Source organism: Eulemur rufifrons, chromosome 6, assembly GCF_041146395.1.
Source record: "Eulemur rufifrons isolate Redbay chromosome 6, OSU_ERuf_1, whole genome shotgun sequence".
In the NCBI taxonomy this organism is placed as follows: Eukaryota; Metazoa; Chordata; class Mammalia; order Primates; family Lemuridae; genus Eulemur; species Eulemur rufifrons.
In genome coordinates, this window is record NC_090988.1 from 90,729,084 (window position 1) to 90,749,492 (window position 20,409).

General features: G+C 34.7%; 2 protein-coding genes across 2 annotated transcripts; one reads left to right on the forward strand and one right to left on the reverse strand.

Annotated features, from left to right (window-relative positions):
- The first annotated feature begins 7,611 nt into the window (after positions 1–7,611).
- LOC138384404 (olfactory receptor 4A5-like) lies at positions 7,612–8,544 on the forward strand. Its single transcript, XM_069469910.1, has one exon. The coding sequence runs from the start codon at positions 7,612–7,614 to the stop codon at positions 8,542–8,544; it is 933 nt and encodes a 310-aa protein (XP_069326011.1).
- A 5,024-nt stretch (positions 8,545–13,568) lies between these two features.
- Positions 13,569–14,513, reverse strand: LOC138384405 (olfactory receptor 4A16-like). The gene has a single exon (XM_069469911.1). The coding sequence runs from the start codon at positions 14,511–14,513 to the stop codon at positions 13,569–13,571; it is 945 nt and encodes a 314-aa protein (XP_069326012.1).
- Positions 14,514–20,409: the final 5,896 nt, after the last annotated feature.

Genomic DNA, 20,409 nt, shown 5'->3' on the forward strand with positions numbered 1-20,409 from the left:
ACACATATATGCCCAATATGGTATATTATATATATATCTCTCTCCCCAATGTGTGTGTGTGTGTGTGTGTATGTGTATATGTGTCCCTAATATGGTATTATTTACTATAGTTACCATGCTGTACTTTTGATTTCCAGAATTTATTCATCCTGCATAACTGAAACTTTGTAGCTTGTGTATATACGCATATGTAAAATATATCTAATGGAATATTATTAATTCATTATTCCTGAAAAAGAGGAAATCTTGCCATTTATGACAACATGCATAAACCTGGAGGACTTTGATGATGCCTTTATTTTAGTTTTAATTGACAAACAATTTTACGTTCTTATGAAGATGTTTTGATATCATTTGCCAGCCACATAGATGGACCTGGAGGACATTATGTTAAGTGAAATGACTTCTTTTTTTTATTTCAGCATATTATGGGGGTACAAAAGCTTAGGTTATGTATATTGCCGTTGTCCCTCCTGCCCCGAATCAGAGCTTCAACCGTGTGCACCCCCCGATGGTGTGCATGGCACTCATTATGTATACATTCACCCATCCCCTCCCCTCCCATCTACCTAACACCCGATTAATGTTATTCCTATATGAGCTCTTAGGTGTCGATCAGTGAAACCAATTTGATGGTGAGTACATGTGGTGCTTATTTTTCCATTCTTGGGATACTTCACTTAGTAGAATGGTTTCCAGCTGTATCCAGAAAAATACAAGAGGTGCTATTTCACCAGTGTTTCTTCATAGCTGAGTAGTACTCCATTGTATTCATATACCCCATTTTATTAATCCAGTCATATATTGATGGGCACTTGGGTTATCTCCACATTTTGCAATTGTGAATTGTGCTGCTATAAACATTCGAGTGCAGATGTCTTTTTTATAGAATGTCTTTTGTTCTTTTGGGTAGATGCCCAGTAATGGGATTGCTGGACCAAATGGTAGATCTACTTGTATCTGGTTAAGGTATCTCCATATTGCTTTTCTCAGAGATTCCACTAGTTTGCAGTCCCAACCAGCAGTGTGTGACTGTTTTCCTATCTCTCTGCATCCAAGCCAACATTTATTGTTTAGGGACTTTTTGATAAAGGCCATTCTCACTGGAGATAAGTGATATCTCATTGTGGTTTTGATTTGCCTTTCCCTGATGATTAGAGATGTTGAGCATTTTTTCATATGTTTGTTGGCCACTGTTCTGGAAATGACTTCTTGAATGGACATTTGGTGTATTTATTTTTAGTCTTAAATTTTAATAAATGCAAGTAAGATTTTTGCTGATTATTTCAAGCATTAATATATTATCATTAATCTCAAAATGTTTTCTTACTTCTGTTGTTATTTTTACCAATGGGTTCTTTAGAATTTATTTGCTTAATTTTCAAACATATAGAAATTATCTTGCTAATATTAGGTTTTTATTTTTTAGCTTATATCCTTGATGTTCAGAGGCATACTTTGTGATTCTAATTCCTTGAAATTTGTTAAGAATTGCTTTATGGACCAGCATATGATTCACTTTGAAAAATATTCCATGTGCACTTGAAAAAGATGTGTATGTATTTCACAGCTGTTGAATATGCATTCTTCCCTTATATCCATAAGTGAAATTTGCTAATGTTGTTTAAATATTACTATTGTTATGAATTTTTTGTGTGCAGATTCTTGCATTTACTGAGAGTTGTGCTAAAATCTTCCTGTATTATTGCTGATTTATCTATTTCTCCTTTTGAGTCAATCTATTTTTAAAAAATCTTATGAAGGTATGTTTTTAGGTGCATAGTAATTTGTAGTTGTTATATCTTCGTGCTGTTGACCTTATGCTGTCACAAACAATTTTATCTCTGGCAATATTTATTGTCTTGTAGTCTATTTCTGTCTGATATTAGTATAGAAACTGTTCTTTTGGTCAGAATTTATGCAGTTTATTCCACCATTTTTACTTTTTTTTTTTATCCTCTTATTTATGATGTTTCTCTTGTAAGTCTCTTAATGTTGAGTTCAGCTTGAGTTGAGGGGAAATCAACTCATTTATTTTTAACAATAAAAAAATCATATATTTGGATTTAAATCTACTATCTTTCTACTTGTTTGCATTAATCAATGTTACCCACAGTAAATATTCATTTTGATTTAGTCACATATTTCCTCTTTCCATTGTCTTCACTATTTCCTGCATTTCTTCTTTTTCCATTTCAGGAATGAAGGATCTGTGGGACCAATATTTTAAAGGAAACCCAGAGAGCTAAACCTTGCATTTCGGGGTCTTTTTTGTCTAAAGGTATAGAATAATTCTAAAATCCACAAATGAAATTCTAAGAAGCTGGGTGGAACTTTCTATACATGCTTTACCCTGAGGGAGAAGTTGTTTCTGGAAAATCCCAGGACAGTAGAGAAAAACTGGCCCCCAAACTGAGAGGGTGCAGAGAGGCCAAAGAACGACCCAGACAACTCCAGCTTTATGGGTTAGATAGTTTGTTAGAGGTTACTTACACAGGGCTCTCACTCCTGGGCGGCAGCAGTTCCCCAGAGAGTAAAATCCTTCCTGCCTGCCAGTTTGTGGAGCCTTAAATGTCTCCTTGGCAAGTGACACAGAGCTCTCTCTGTGTCATTGCATGTTTACAGGTAAGACAACCATCTATGCACAAGGAGCAACTTAATATTCTTTGTTCTCTTACCTCTTTCAGCTACCTTGTGTTGATCTATATAACTAAAGAAATCTGCAAAAGTTCTGTTAAACAGCAAAAGGCAGTGATGGAGAACTTGTATTCTTCCTTCACAAGTGAAATTCAAGGTCTACCGAGGAGAAGAGTCTTTTTTAAATAGCCAGGCTTTCATTTGAGACCATTTGAGGGCTTTACTCTTAGAGTAGGGAAGAGTAGACAATAGAGTAGTCCTCAAAGGAAGTCAAACCCAGCTTGAATCATCTAAGTCCTTGTTTGGATTAGGGTTCTCTGGGATCTTTACTTCTCCAATCCTAGCTGCCAGGCAGAAAGCCAGGAAATTCTCTCTTAAAGAAGAGAACATTGTAAATGTCTTGAATTGTCTCACTAAATTTTGTATACAAAAGCTGGCATTCAAATAAAAATAACAAAATATAGGTGAAGACAAAGTCCAATTAAAAGGCACGAACAATAAAGCATTTAAAATGCTTTTAAACACATGCATTTTACATTTTTTTTTTTAGCACCTCTGGTTGTGCTATTTGGTGATTTGGTATAGAAAAAGCTTTTTTTGCTGTATCTGTATTTAACTTTGGCAATAGGTATGGGTTATAGAGAATTACCATAACGATGGCATATTTTGAGGCAACACCTAAATCAGTTACTATTTTCAATGTGTATTTTGTTGGAGTAAATAACTTCAGATTCTGGGCTGCTATAGGCATCATTTGATCTAGAAAACACTTTTGCCTCATTCAGATAAGCAGAAAGCATTAGCAGTTGTTTAAATTCTGTTGAAAGTGATATAGAGAATAATGGCTTATGCATATATGAGTTCTTCCTCTTGGAGTCATAATTTAATTCACAGTAACTTTGATCCTATCAGATAGTTCTGCAGAATTAAAATACATTTGTGCATCTTTTACCACTTACCAAAAAGAGAGACACAGTGCTTAGGTGTGCTCTTTAAATCTTGGAAATGATACATAAGACATTTGGGTTTCCTTGATTCAGCACATTTGTTAGGTAAATTGAAAACGGCCAACTTTGAGTAGAGCCTATTATATGATAAAGATTTTGGCTGGTTCAAATAAGTATTTATGTGACTCTTTATCTAAGGCCCTTATGGTACAGAAAATCCAGTATTTAACTAAACACATGATGAGATAAAGGTTCTCAATGGAGCTAATGACAAGCCAAGTAAAGGAAACAACAGTGGAAGTCCTTAGGTGCTTTTCCTGCGTTGAAAAGAACAATCTCTTTCTTATAAAAACAATCATTGAATTGATATTGGACTAATATTAAGGGATCATATTAATAAAGATCATTATGGTTACATCTGACGCAGATGCAGGCCTGATCAATACCCGCTACCCCAAACAGCAGAACGATGGTTGTCTATCTTTCTAAGTATTAGAATGTCAATTTCAGCTCTTGGGCTCTCTGTCTTTGATCTTCAGGGATTCTTGTGTAGAGATTTTCCAACAGTCAGTAAAACCTCCTTTGCTGGGGATATGGTTGGGTAAAGGAACTTGGGGCTCCTTCCCCCTTCATTCTGGTTTAAATACTACTTGCCTTACCTAAATATTTCATAATGTGAAACTCATAATTTATTATTGAATTTACCATAGAATTTTTTTTTCGCATTGTTTTAGGCTTTGGATAGTTCTGCATCTCTCTGAAGGACTGAGGTAATGGGAAGCCTGTGTGGAAATATGGAACCTGTTGCCACTTGGATCTATTTCTAGATTCACTGATCATCCACATATTATCATGTGTTCTATGATCACATGTTGACGCATGAGTTATCTACAGTTACACTCAGTGAAAGAAGCATTGACTTTTCTGGAACAAGGACAAGACCCATGTTGTGAGTTCTTGAAACGGCTGACAAAGGGATACTCATTGAAAATTCCTGTGTTATGTTTAATTTAGCTCATGTTTTAAATATCATAAGTTTTCATTGGAGAAATCTGAATTACAAAAATTAATCCAGCCAAACACAGAAATTAATCAGAATATACAAAGTACATTTAGATATAGAATACAGCTAGATAGGTGTTTATTTTCCATTTTGCCAAATAACAGGAGAAACATGTTGCATGTTACATGTGTAACAAACAAACCAATGGATTTATAATCTCAGTTTTGGGGATATTATATTTTACATGATATGTTAATAAAGGTATAAATTACTTTTAAATATATTTGAATTAGAGAATTTAAAATCACTTGTTGTACCAAGTGTGTTAGCTAGCATGTAAAGGAACAAATACGTATTTGTTCTGGGAACACAATATGGGCTTTTATGTATGAGTCTAAAAATTATCTCAGAAAACATATTAGGGATGGTATCCCAGCTAAAATGACACTTGGGAATTACCTTGTCTACTGTCATTTAGAATGATTAGAAGAGTGCAATCGTAAAATACTACAGAGGTTATTTGTTTTATTGTGGGAATTTATCTTTTAAACGTGATGTTCTTAAGAAACTACATGAAACTTTTTCCACTAGAAAAGTGCTAAAATAGTGTTTTAAGTTGAAAGCCTAGTAATGCTACCTTAAAATATTAAATCTTTGATGACTTAAACTATAGAGGATAGTTATGTACCTAATTGAAAAATAAAGATTTAAATTGTCCAATAGAAAATTTATCCAGGTGAGATCTATCATTGATGATTAAAGAGAGAAAAAGCCTTCACCTCACAGAAAGTTAGGTGTGGATGATAAAAAGGAATTGAGTACAGACTACTTCTTTACATTCTTCAACAGTTATGTCTTTATTGGTCTATAGCTTCCAAAATGACAGAACTCCTGAATTATGTGAATGAGACATGTAGTTCATCACAGCTGCCTTCTAGAAAGAGCTCAAATTCTTCCTGCACATGACCTCCCCCATTGACAAATTTATGTAAATGGAATCATCTTGTCTACGATTGGAGGTTTATTAATTTTCCTCAGCAGTGAATAATCAGAAAGTCTAGGTTTGTGCTTATACTTGTTCCATTCTTCTCTTTTCTTTAAGTTTGTCCTTAACCATCAGATCTAGGAACATTAAGAAATAAATGTTTTTTTTTTTTTTGAATTTTTAAAATTTTCTTTACTAGGATCTGGTCTGAGGTTATTCGTTATGGCTGCCCCTGGAAGCAGCCTGTGTATCTCCAGGGACCCTCAGGAGCTTGGGCCCCCAGTACTTCTCCTCTGTAAGAAACCTTTCTGAAGAAGATTTTTAGAAGAATACTAGCCTCACTTAATTATCACATTAATATTCTCATTACTTGTGGACATTCATTTATTAACTATAATTTCTCTGTTTCGCGATTTAATCCTTCCTTTCTTTCATTTTCTACTATGTAGCTTTCCCTCTGCTGATGGGTCCAACTTTTGCCCTATTATTCTTCATCCTTGATGTCAAAGTCCATCCCAGCACGGGTATAATTACTGCTTATGAATAATTAGATAGGTAATTTTTAAGATATACAATTTTATTGTGTTCCTAGAAAGAAGTAATGAGTTATGGGTGTACAGCTCATTTCATCTTGGACTATTTTTATAATTCTTTTCAAGTTGACCACGATCCAGATGATTTGTTGCGACCCAGTGTTCACAGTGAAGCATTCAGGATCATTAATAACAGCTCTCATTTATTCAGGCTTTACCAGGTGCCAGGCACTGTTCTAGCCACTTTGCCTGTTGTAATAAACTACAAGCCTAAGAGGTAAGCACTATGGGTGTCCCCATTCTAAAAATGATGCAACGCAGGCACAGAGTTGTATTAGGTGGCTCAAAGTCACATAGTAAGTGGTGAAGCTGGGGCTGCAGCAGAGGCAGTGTGGCTCCAGAGTCCACATTACTCTCTGCTGCGCCGGGCTCTGTCTCCAGGGACGTCTGGGATCTTAAATATGTACACCCTGCATGAGAAACGTACAGTCATTACTTGCTCACTGTAATGATCAAATCCCATTTGTGACTGGTTTGCATTATTCACGTAATGGTGACAGTATGGGATATTGTTATTTCATTATAAAGATATGGAAAATGAAAAAAATCAGCAGAATACAATAAATTAGGGCTGCAGTAATAGCATCACAGCTGGTTTGACTGACAAAGGTTCTGAGATTGTCTAGTTTCTTCCCATTGTTTTCCAATGAGCAAACTAAGACATAATGACACTTAGAAAATTACTCAACCCCCATGTCTTTGTACATGGAGCTTGGAATTATCCCTAGAGTATGCTTGTTTTTTTTTTTTTTTTTTAATCTGGACACTGAAATTCTGCTTTTGAGCACTCTGGGTATGTAAATGTAATTATAAATAAACCCACATCCCACTGTTCTTTATCTCTCTTCTCAGTGTCTATTTTCTCCTCCTTCACACAGTGCTATGGCATAGTATTATGTGAGCTATTTTGGAAGAGATTTCTGTTAATGAGTTTGGTGCTACACGGATCACATTGTAAAGATACCATGACTGCTATAAATTCAAGGGACTGACGCCATACAAGTTTATTCATTTAGAGTTTATTGCTACCACCAGAGAGTAAGTTTCCTGAGAGCTGGAACCCCTTCCCAGTACATAGCTGATGTGTGTGCCAAGAAGTAACATATTTCATATAAGGAGTTATTGAATGTCTGGATGAGTGTGGGGCCCTTATTCTTCTTTATAGAATATCCACTAAGACTTAGAGATAGGACCTTTCATCTGTAAGACCAAAACAAAATCACCTGAGGAAAAATGAAATTATTAACGGCAAGGTCTATTGATCTTTATAAGGGGAACTCAATAGATACTTACCAAATGTATATTGTGTGTAAGCCACTGTGGAAGGTGTGATGATGAAGTTGTGCTCCATGACATCTTGAGTGTGTTCATAGTCCTGTCACAATTTCATTACAGATGCTGGTCTCCTGAGCTCTCAGCTGTGATACAAGCCTTCCAGTAGAGTAAATGGGAGAGAGTAACAATGTGACAGAATTTGTCCTCCTGGGCCTCACTCAGAATCCTGATGGGCAAAAAGCATTATTTGTCATGTTTTTACTCATATACATTGTGACAATGGTTGGCAACCTGCTCATCACGGTGACTGTTATCAGCAGCCCCTCCTTGGGCTCCCCAATGTACTTCTTCCTGGCCTCCCTGTCACTCATCGATGTTGCTTATTCCAGTAACATTTCACCCAAATTGCTTGTAGACCTACTCTGTGATAAAAAGAGGATTACCTTCCCAACATGCATAGGGCAGCTGTTTCTTGAACATTTATTTGGTGGAGCTGAGGTCTTCCTTCTGGTGGCGATGGCCTATGATCGCTATGTGGCCATCTGTAAGCCTCTGCACTATTTGACCATCATGAATCGCTGGGTTTGCATCCTTCTGTTGGTGTTGGCCTGGGTTGGAGGTTTTGTGCACTCTGTGCTCCAAATTGTTTTTGTGTACAGTCTCCCCTTCTGTGGCCCCAATGTCATCGACCATTTCTTCTGTGACATCTACCCGTTATTGGAACTTGCGTGCACTGACACCTACTTCATAGGTCTCATTATGGTCGCCAATGGTGGGACAATTTGCATTGTCATCTTTACCCTTCTATTCATCTCCTATGGAGTCATTCTAAGCTCCCTTAAAAGTTACAGTCAGGAAGGGAGGCGTAAAGCCCTGTCTACCTGCAGCTCCCACATCACCGTGGTTGTCCTCTTTTTTGTTCCCTGTATTTTCATGTATGTTAGACCTGTCTCCAACTTTCCCATTGATAAATCCATGACTGTGGTTTATACAGTTGTCATTCCCATGTTGAATCCTTTAATATATACCTTGAGAAATTCAGAGATGAAAAATGCTATGAAAAAACTCTGGTGTAAAAAGTTAACTGTAGATGTTATACAATAAGGATGTCTTCTATACTGAATGTGTTTATTTCTAGTTTAAGGAACAGACAGTAAATTCTAACAATGGATCATGTAGTCCATTCAATGGATTCTCTAGAAAAGCTTATCTTTATTCATAAGAAGTCATCTGAAAAGTGGTATTAAAGATCTTTTGAGATTAGAATCAATCTAATAGAGAAAGTGTGCAGGTTGAATAAAAGGCACAGGTATCCTATTACAAGTAATAATAAAACTAAGCTCCCCTTGTAACTTTATTTTTCTTAGTTTATATTGAAATGGGACTTAGAAGAAAGTGGTTTATTCTTTTAAAAGAAGAAAAACAGGCTATTTTTGAAAATTTACTATCTCACGTTCATGAGAAAGCAATTTGACTAACACAACAAATTTCTAAGGTCAAAAAATTAGATTTTGTATTTTAATGTTCATGAATTTATCAGCAAAGCAGCTCTCTTTAGCTCTACTATACATTTTTTTTTTTTTTTTTAAGATTACTTCTATTCTTCAGGTCATTGTCTATATATTTCCAGTTCAGGGTATTTGGTTGACAGATGATATACTATGTTTAGTTAAAGCCACTATCAGTGGACAATTTTGTTGGTTGAAAATGATTTGTTGTGGCATAAATAAAATTTTTTTTTCAATTTTATAAAGGAAATAAGTTTTCCTCAATTCCAGCCATGTTGGAATATCCCAAACCAGGAAGAATATAGAATTGCTTTCATGGTAATATGGAACTTTTTCTACACTTTGTTACAATTTACATTTTTTAAAAATGAATTTTATATATATTTAAGGTATACAACATGATGTTATAAGATACACATAAAGAATAAAAGGTTACTACAGTGAAGCAAGTGAATATATCCATCATTTCACATAGTTACTCAATTTTTGGTTTCTGTGAAAAGAGCAGCTAAAATATACTCACTTAGCATAAAATCCCAAATATAGCACAATTTTGTTACCTATGATCCTCATGTTCTATATTAGTCAGAGGATACAAATGAGCAGAAGCAGATATGAGGATGAACAAGTGTAGAGATCTAATGTACAAGTTTACTTTAATAAATGAAGAAAGCATTTTAGAAATCATTATTTTAAAATGTTTATGTCTATCCTATCATATATGCAATTTATTTATAAGTTTTATAAACTCTTAGCTAGAATATTATCAATGTCATATATACAGGAAGATTTGACACAACTCTCAGTAAATGCAAGAATATGTACACATAAAATTCATAAAGATATTTAAGATTTAAACAACACCATTAACAAATTTCACCTATTGATGTGGGAGAAGAATGCATATTCAACAGTTGCAAAATATCCATTGTTTTCAAGTGCTCATGGAATATTTTTTGAAGTTAATCATATGCTGGTCCATAAAGCAATTCTTAACAAATTTCAAGGAATTATAATCATAAAGTTGTCTCTGAACATCAAGAATATAAGCTAGAAAATAAAAACCTAAAATTAGCCAGATGATTTCTGTGTTTCCAAATTAAGCAAATAATTTCTAAACAGCCCATTGGTAAAATAACAAAAGAAGTTAGAAAATATTTTGAGCTTAATGATAAAGATAATATATTAATGATTGGAACAGTCAGTGGAAACCTTACTTGCATTTATTAGAATGTAAGAAAGACTGAAAAACAAATACATCAACTGTCCAATCAAGAAGTCATTTCACTTAAAATAATGTCCTCCAGGTCCATCTATGTTGTTGCAAATGATATCTAAACATCTCCATAAGAACATAAAATTATTTGTCAATTAAAACTAAAATAAAGATATCATCAAAGTCCTTCAGGTTTATGCATTTTGTCATAAATGGCAAGATTTCCTCTTTCCAAGGTTGTATAATATTCCATTAGATATTTTTATATTTTTATATATGTATATATATGCACACAGGCTATGAAGTTTCAGTTATGCAGGATGAATAAATTGTGGAAATTTAACATTCAGCATGGTGACTATAACTAATAATACCATATTGCAGAGACATATATATATATATATATATATATACCATATTGGGGAGACATATACATATGCCACATTGGACACATATATGTGTGTATGTGTCTGTGCATACATATATCTCACATTGTCTTTATCCATTCATCTGCTGGCAGCTTCATAGAATTTAAGATGTGCCCATATCTTGATTATTGTGAATAATGCAGCAGTATGCATGGAAGTGCAGATATCCCTTCAAGACACTGAATTCATTTCCCTCAGATGTATACCAAGAAGTGGGACTGCTGGGTCATATGGTAGTTCTATTATTCATTGTAATTATATTAGGAACCTCCATAGTGCTTCCATAATGGCTGTACCAATTTACATTACCACCAATAGAGTACAAAGATTCCCTTTTCTCCACAGTGAAAGGACAAATACCACATGATCTCACTTACATGTAGAATCTAAAAATGTTGATAGCATCAGCAGAGAATAGAATGGTTGTTACCAGGAGCTGTGGGGGTGGGGGCACAGTGGAGAGATTTTGATCAAAGAATACAAAATTTTGGCTAGATAGGAGGAATAAATTCAAGAGATCTATTGTATAACATGGTGACTATAGTTAATAACCATGAATTTTATTCTCGAAAATTGCAAAGAGAGGAGATTTTAAGTGTTCTCATCAAAGAAAAAATGATAAGTATGTCAGGTAACACATATATTAAATAGCTCGATTTAGCCATCTTTCAATGTATATGTATTTTTTGAACAAAATATGGTACATAAAATATCTAAATAATTTTTATTTTCCAATTTAAATAATGAATAAAAAGATAATTAAGTTTTTATTCATCAAATGAAATGATAAAATTATAAAAATGGAAAATCACAAACTGAAAAAGCACTCTGTAATATATATAAACAAAAATATTTAGTACACAGAATTCCTAAAAAACTCCAATAAATTAATAATAATGAAAAATAACCAGCAGAAAATGGGCAAAAGACTTAAATGCACATTTCATAGAAGACTGGAAAAATATGGAGATCCAATAAACATATGAGAATATGCTCAACTTCAATAGCAATAAAAATTACAAATTAAAACCACAAGGAACTCATAGTCTTAAAGCCATTACATTAGAATCTCACAATATCAAGTATTTGTAAGGACACAGAGCAATGGAACTGTTATGTCCTACTGGTAGGAATGTCACTTATAACACAGCATTAGGGAAAACTGCAGCCATCTATAAAAGTGAGCATATAAAATTCCACTTAACTCAAAAGAATTGCATTCAGGATGTCCATAGCAGTACTATGTGCAATACACAAAACTGCTAACAATGGAAACAGTCTCTGGTTGAACGGTTACATAACCTGTGGTATATTCACACATGGAATAACACACAGCAGGGGAAAGGATGAGACTAAAGCAACATGCAGTAATGTGATCATATTTAGAAATTTAACACTGTGGATAAAAGTAAAATTCAGAAAATTGTGTACATATAATATAATTTTAATAAAGGTAAGGAATAATAAAATCTCAATAATACATTTTAAGGATAAGTTTACCATCGGGATTACATCTGAGGAGAGACAGACTAACAGCATCAGGGAGGTGCAAACAGGCAGTTTCAATGACATTGATAATATTCTAAGAGGTTAAAAAATTTATTAAAAAATTTCATATAAGATTGGGTAGGCATAAAAATTCTAAAATAATGGGAGTTATAAAATACTTTTTTCATTTAGAAAAGTAAACTTGTTATACATTAGAGCTCTACAATCATTCATCCTCATATCTCCTTCTGCTCCTTTGTATCCTCTAATATAGCACATGAGGACTACAGGTGACAACATTGTATTATATTTGGAATTTATGCTAAGTGAATATATTTCAGCTGCTCTTTTCGTAGAAATCAAAAATTCAGTAACTATGTGAGATGATGGATATGTTCATTTGCTTCACTATAGCAACCTTTTTACTCTTTATGTATGTCTCAAAACATCATGTTGTATACCCTAAATAAACATAAAACTCAATTTTTAAAAATGTAAATTGTAAAAAAGCGTAGATAATGTTCCATATTACAATGAAAGCAATTCTATATTCTTCCTGGTTTGGGATATTACTACATGGCTGCTAATTGAGGAAAACTTATTATTTTACAAAACTGAAAAACAAAATTTTATTTATGCCACAACAAATCATTTTTTAGTCTATAAGTAAAGTATTTAAATTTAATATAACTTTTAGGAAACACATTGTCTATACAAACAACACATTTCTTTACCAATATCTTCAGCATCATGAAGACACAATAAGAAGCTTTGCATGTTCTTCAAAGAAAGGCAAAAATGCACATGATAACTAGTGAGGAAAATCATGAAAATAAAAAAAAAAGGAAAGGATCTATCTAATAATCAAGAACTACAATCTGTTTTTGTCCCCATCTACATTTACTCCAAAAAAAAAAAAAAAATGCTCCACTGATAGTGTCTTAAACTAAACATAATATAATCTGTCAATCAAACATCCTGAACTGAAAATGCATGACAATGACCTAAGGAACAGAAGTAATCCTAAGAAAAAACGCAGAGTACAGATACAGGAAGGTACTTTGCTGATAAATTAATGCACATTAAAACACAAAATCTAATCTTTTGACCATAGAAGTTTGTTCTAAGTATTAGCCAAATTGCTTTCGCATGAATGTCAGTAATAGCAATTTTCAAAAACAGCTTATTTTTCTCCTTTGAAAACAATAAACCACTTTCTTCTAAGTCCCATTTCAATATAAATGAATAAAAATAAAATTACAAGATGAGCTTAGTTTTATTATTACATGTAATAGGATACCTTTGCTTTTATTCACCCTGCAGAACTTCTCCATTAGAGTGATTGTAATCTCCAAAGATAATTTATTCCACTTTATTGGTGACTTTGAATAAAGAGAAGCATTTCTAGAGAATCCATTGAATGGACTACATAATCCATCGTTAGAATTTACTGTCTGTCTGTTGCCTTAGAACTAGAAATAAACACATTCAGGGTGGAAGACATTCTTTTCTATCTAGAGTTAACTTTTTACACCAGAGTTTTTCCATAGCATTTTTCATCTCTGAATTTCTCAAGGTATATATTAAAGGATTGAACATAGGAGTGACAACTGTATAAAACACAGCCATGTATTTGTCAATGGCAAAGTTGGAGACAGGTCTAACATACATGAAAATACAGGGAACAAAAAAGAGGATAACCACTGTGATGTGGGAGCTACAGGTAGACAGGGCTTTACGCCTCCCTTCCTGACTGTAACTTTTAAGGGACCTTAGAATGACTCCATAGGAGATGAGTAGAATGGTAAAGACAACCATGCACATGGCTCCACCATTGGCAACCACAGTCAGACCTATAAAGTAGGTGTCAGTGCACGCAAGTTCCAACAATGGGTACATGTCACAGAAGAAATGGTCGATGACATTGGGGCCACAGAAGGGGAGACTGTACACAAAGACAATTTGGACCACAGAGTGCACAAAACCTCCAACCCCAGCCACTACCAATAGAAGGACGCAAACTCGTAGTTTCATGATGGTCAAATAGTGCAGAGGCTTACAGATGGCCACATAGCGATCATAAGCCATTGCCACCAGAAGGAAAATTTCAGATCCACCAAACAAGTGTCCTATAAAGAGCTGGCCCATGCATGCTGGCAAGGAAATCATCTTTTTATCACCGAGTAGGTCTACAAGCAATTTGGGTGAAATGATAGTGGAATAAGCAGCATCCATGAGTGACAGGGAGGCCAGGAAGAAGTACATTGGGGAGCCCAGGGAGGGGCTGCTGGTAACAGTCACCACGATGAGCAGGTTGCCCACCATCGTCACAACGTATGTGAGTAAAAACATGACAAATAATGCTTTTTGCCCATCAGGATCCTGAGTGAGACCCAGGAGGACAAATTCTGTCACATTGTTACTCCCTCCCATTCACTCTTCTGTAAGGCTTGTATCACAGCTGAGAGCTCAGGAGACCAGCACCTGTAATGAAATGGTGAACAGGACTATGAATGCACCCACGAAGTCATGGAGCACATATTCTTCTTCATACCTTCAACACGTTACTAAACGTTATATATTTAGTAAGCATTTAGTTATCATTTAGTGAGTTCCTTTCCTAAAGCTCACAATAGACCCTCCCTTAACAATTCCATTTTCTTCAGGTGATTTTCTTTGGGGCCTACAGCTAAAAGTTTCTATCTCTAAGTCTTAGTGGCTACTCTATAGACAAAAGTAGTTAAGGGACCAACAATATTTCATACATTTAATAACTATTTATTCAAAATATGTTACTTCTTGGCACAGGCATCAGCTATGAACAACAGGGACAGTGTTCCTGCTCTCAAGAAACTTTCTCCTTGGTGGTGACAATAAACTCTAAATAAATAAACTGGCACACAGTCAGTCCTTAGAAGTTGTACCAGTTGTGGTATCTTTACAGTGTGATCTGTGTAACACAAAACATAACCTCTTCTGAAATATCTGAAAGATAAAATGAGTAGTACACCCATAACTCACTGACTTCTTTCTGGGCATACAATAAAATTGTATATTTTATGAATTACCTACCTAACTATATGTGAGTAGTAATTATACCTGTGCCAGGATGGACTTTGATGAGAAGCATGCAGAATAACAGGGGGAAAGCTGGACCCAGCAACAGAGGGAGAGCTACATAGTAGAAAGTGAAGGAAAAGAAGGATCCAGTCAGGAAACAGAAATAATGCCTAATAAATCAATATCGACCAATAATAAGATCATTAATGTGGTAATTAAGTGAGGCTAGTATTCTTTTAAAAATCTTTTTCAGAAAGATTTCTTATGGTGGAGAAGTACTGGGAGCCCAACCTCCTGAGGGTCCCTGAGAATACTCAGAAGGCTTCTTGGGGTGTCCACAACAAATAAACTCAGACCACATCCTAGTAAAGAAAACTTATAAAAATTCAGAAAGGGAAAAATCATGGATTTTTTAAAGTTTCTAGGTCTAATGGTTAAAAACAAACTTAAAGAACAGAGAAGAATGGAACAAGCATAAGAAACAAACTCAAAATTTCTCGTTATTCGCTGCTAGGGAAAATTACTGAATTAGTAAACCTCACATGTAGACCAGATGCTTCCATTTACATACATTTGGCAGTCACGCGCAGGAAGAATTTGAGCTCTCCCTAGAAGCCAGCTGTGATGAACATTCTATGTTTCTCATTCAGGCAATTCAGAAATTCTGTCATTGTTGACTCTATAGACTAATAAAAGTGTCACTGTTGAAGAATATAATGCTACTAAGTAATCTATGTCCAATTGTCTCTTCTTATCCACACCTTACTGTCTGCAAGCTCCATCCAGCGCCTTGTCTCTCTTTAATCAGCAATGACAGATTTCACCAGAATAAGTCTTCTATTAGACAATTTAACTATTTCCTTCTAAGTTAGGGTACATAAACTATCCTCTATAGTTTAAGTCATCAAAGATTTAACACTTTAAAATAGTATTACTAGGCTTTCAACTTAAAACACAACCTTAACACTTTTCTAGAAGAAAATAATTTAGCATAGTTTTTTAAGAACATGACTTTTTTTTTTTTTTTTCCGAGACAGAGTCTCTCTCTGTTGCCCAGGCTAGAGTGAGTGCCGTGGCGTCAGCCTAGCTCACAGCAACCTCAAACTCCTGAGCTCAAGCGATCCTCCTGTCTCAGCCTCCCGAGTAGCTGGGACTACAGGCATGCACTACCATGCCCGGCTAATTTTTTCTATATATATTTTTAGCTGTCCATATAATTTCTTTCTATTTTTAGTAGAGATGGGGTCTCGCTCTGGCTCAGGCTGGTCTCGAACTCCTGAGCTCAAACGATCCGCCCACCTCGGCCTCCCAGAGTGCTAGGATTACAGGCGTGAGCCACCGCGCCCGGCCAAGAACATGACATTTTTAAAAGATAACTTCTCAAATAACAAAAATGCCCCCATAGTATTTTACAATTTCTGTCTTAAAAATTATTCTAAATGACAATAGACAAGGTAATGTTGAAGTGTCATTTTTTGCTGGGATACAGTCCCTAATATGTTTCCTGAGATAATTTTTAGACTCATACATAAAAGCCCGTATTGTGTTTCCAGAACAAATACGTATTTGTTCCTTTACACTCTAACACACTTGGTACGATAAGTGATTTTAAATTCTCTAATTCAAATATATTTAAAAGTAATTTGTACCTTTGTTAACATATCATATAAAATATAATATCCCCAAAACTGAGATTATAAATCCATTGGTTCATTTGTTATACCTGTAACATGCAACATGTTTCTCCTGTTATTTGGCAAAATGGAAAATAAACACCTATCTAGCTGTATTCTGTATCGAAATGTACTTTATATATTCTGATTAATTTCTGTGTTTGGCTGGATTAATTTTTGTATTTCAGATTTCTCCAATGAAAACATATGATATTTAAGACATGAGCTAATTTCAACATATCACAGGAATTTTCAAAGAGCATCACTTGTCAGCTGTTTCAAGAACTCACAACTTGGGTGTTGTCCTTGTTACAGAAAAGTCAATGCTTCTTTCACTGAGTGTAACTGTAGATATCTCATGTGTCAACATGTGATCATAGAACACATGATAATATGTGGATGATCAGTGAATCTAGAAATAGATCCAGTGGCAACAGGTTCCATATTTCCACACAGGCTTCCCATTACCTCAGTTCTTCAGAGAGATGCAGAACTATCCAAAGCCTAAAATAATGTGAAAAAAATTCTATGGTAAATTCAATAATAAATTATGAGTTTCACACTATGAAATATTTAGGTATGGTAAGTAATATTTAAACCAGAATAAAGTGGGAAGCAGCCCCAAGTTCCCTTACCCAACCATATTCCCAGCAAAGGAGGGATTTACTCTGACTTGTGGAAAATCTCTACACAAGAATCCCTGAAGATAAAAGACAGAGAGCCCTAGAGCTGAAATTGACATTCTAATTCTTAGAAAGATAGACAACCATAGTTCTGCAGTTTTAGGTTGAGGCAGAGGGTATTGATCAGGCCTGCATCTGCATCAGATTTAACAATAATGATCTTTAGTCTATTAATTTGATACATCAATTTTACTCCAATATCAATTCAATGACTATTTCTACAAGAAAGAGATTCTTCTTTTCAACACAGGAACAGCACCTAAGGGCTTCCACTGTTATTTCCTGTACTTGGCTTGTCATTAGATCCATTGAGAACATTTATCTCTTCGTCTGTTTAGTTAAATATTGGATTTTTTTGTACCATAAGGGCCTAAGAAAAAGAGTCACATAAATACTTATTTGAACCAGCCAAAATCTTTATCATGTAATAGGCTATACTCAAAGTCAGCAGGATTCTATTTACCTAATAAATGTGCAGAATCCAGGAAACCCAAATGTCTTATGTATCATTTCCAAGATTTAAAGAGCACACCTAAGCACTGTGTCTCTCTTTTTGGTAAGTGGTAAAAGATGCACAAATGTATTTTAATTCTGCAGAACTATCTGATGGGATCAAATTTACTGTGAATTAAATTATGACTCCAAGAGGAAGAACTAATATATGCATAAGCCGTCATTCTCTATGTCACCTTAAGCAGAATTTAAAGAACTGCTAATGCTTTCTGCTTATCTGAATGAGGCGAAAGTGTTTTCTAGATTAAATGATGCCTATAGCAGCCCAGAATCTGAAGTTTTTTACTCCAACAAAATACACATTGAAAATAGTAACTGATTTAGGTGTTGCCTCAAAATATGCCATCGTTATGGTAATTCTCTATAACCCATACCTATTGCCAAACTAGAAACTTAAATACAGATACAGCAAAAATAGCTTGTTCTATGCCAAATCACCAAATAAGACAACCAGAGATGCTAAAAAAAATGTAAAATGCATGTGTTTAAAAGCATTTTAAATGGTTTATTGTTCGTGCCTCTTATTTAGGCTTTGTCTTCTCCTATATTTTATTTTTATTTTAATGCCAACTTTTGTATATGAAATTTTGTGAGACAATTCAGGACTTTTACAGTGTTTTCTTCTTTAAGAGAGAATTTTCTGGTTTCTGTCTGACAGCTAGGATTGGAGAAGTAAAGATCCCAGAAAACCCTAATCCAAACAAGGACTTAGATGATTCAAGCTGGGTTTGACTTCCTTTGAGGACTACTCTATTGTCTACTCTTCCCTACTCTAAGAGTAAAGCCCTCAAATGGTCTCAAATGAAAGCCTGGCTATTTAAAAAGGACTCTTCTCCTTGGTAGACCTTGAATTCCACTTGTGAAGGAAACTACAAGCTCTCCACCACTGGCTTCTGCTGTTTAACAGAACTTTTGCAGATTTCTTTACTGATATAGATCAACATAAGGTAGCTGAAAGAGATAAGAGAACAAAGAATATTCTTAAGTAGCTCCTTGTGCATAGATGGTTGTCTTACCTATAAACATGCAATGACGCAGAGAGAGCTCTGTGTCACTTGCCAAGGAGACATTTAAGGCTCCAGAAACAGGCAGGCAGGAAGGATTTTACTCTCTGGGGAACTCCTGCTGTCGCCCAGGAGTGAGAGTCCTGTGTAAATAACCTCTAACAAACTAACCCATAAAGCTGGATTTGTCTGGGTCATTCTTTGGCCTGTCTGCACCCTCTCAGTTTGGGGGCCAGTTTTTCTCTACTGTCCTGGGATTTTCCAGAAACAACTTGTCTCTCAGGGTAAAGCATGTATAGAAAGTTCCACCCAGCTTCTTAGGATTTCATTTGTGGATTTTAGAATTATTGTATACCTTGAGAGAAAAAAGATCCCGAAATGCAAGGTTTACCTCTCTGGGTTTCCTTCAAAATATTGGTCCCACAGATCCACATTCCTCTGAAATGGAAAAAGAAGAAATGCAGGAAATAATGAAGACTATGGAAAGAGGAAATATGTGACTAAATCAAAATGAATATGAACTGTGGGTAACATTGATTAATGCAAACAAATAGAAAGAGAGTAGATTTAAATCCAAGTATATGATGTTTTTATTGTTAAAAATAAATGAATCGATCCTCCCTCAACTCAAGCTGAACTCTATATTAAGAGACTTAGAAGGAAATATCATATATAGGAGGATAAAAAAAGTAAAAATAGTGGAATAAACTGTATAAACCCTGACCAAAAGAACAGTTTCCATACTAATATCAGACAAAACTAGACCACAAGACAATAAATATTGCCAGAGATAAATTTTTTGTGACAACAAAAGGTCAACAGCCAGAAGATCTAACAATTAAAAATTACTATGCACCTAAAAACATACCTTCATAAGATTTTTTTAAAATACATTGACTCAAAAGGAGAAAGAGATAAATCAGCAATAATACAGGAAGATTTTAGCACAACTCTCAGTAAATGCAAGAATATGCACACAAAAAATTCATAAAGATGGTAATATTTAAACACCATTAACAAATTTCATCTATGGATATAAGAGAAGAATGCATATTCAACAGGTGTGAAATACATACACATCCTTTTCAAGTGCACATGGAATATTTTTCAAAGTGAATCATATGCTGGTCCATAAAGCAATTCTTAACAAATTTCAAGGAATTAGAATCACAAAGTCTGTCTCTGAACATCAAGAATATAAGCTAGAAAATAAAAACCTAAAATTAGCCAGATAATTTCTGTATGTTTCCAAATAAATTCTAAAGAACCCATTGGTAAAAATAACAACAGAAGTTAGAAAACATTTTGAGCTTAAGGATAATGATAATATATCAATGCTTGAAATAATCAGCAAAATCTTACTTGTATTTATTAAAATATAAGACAGACTAAAAAC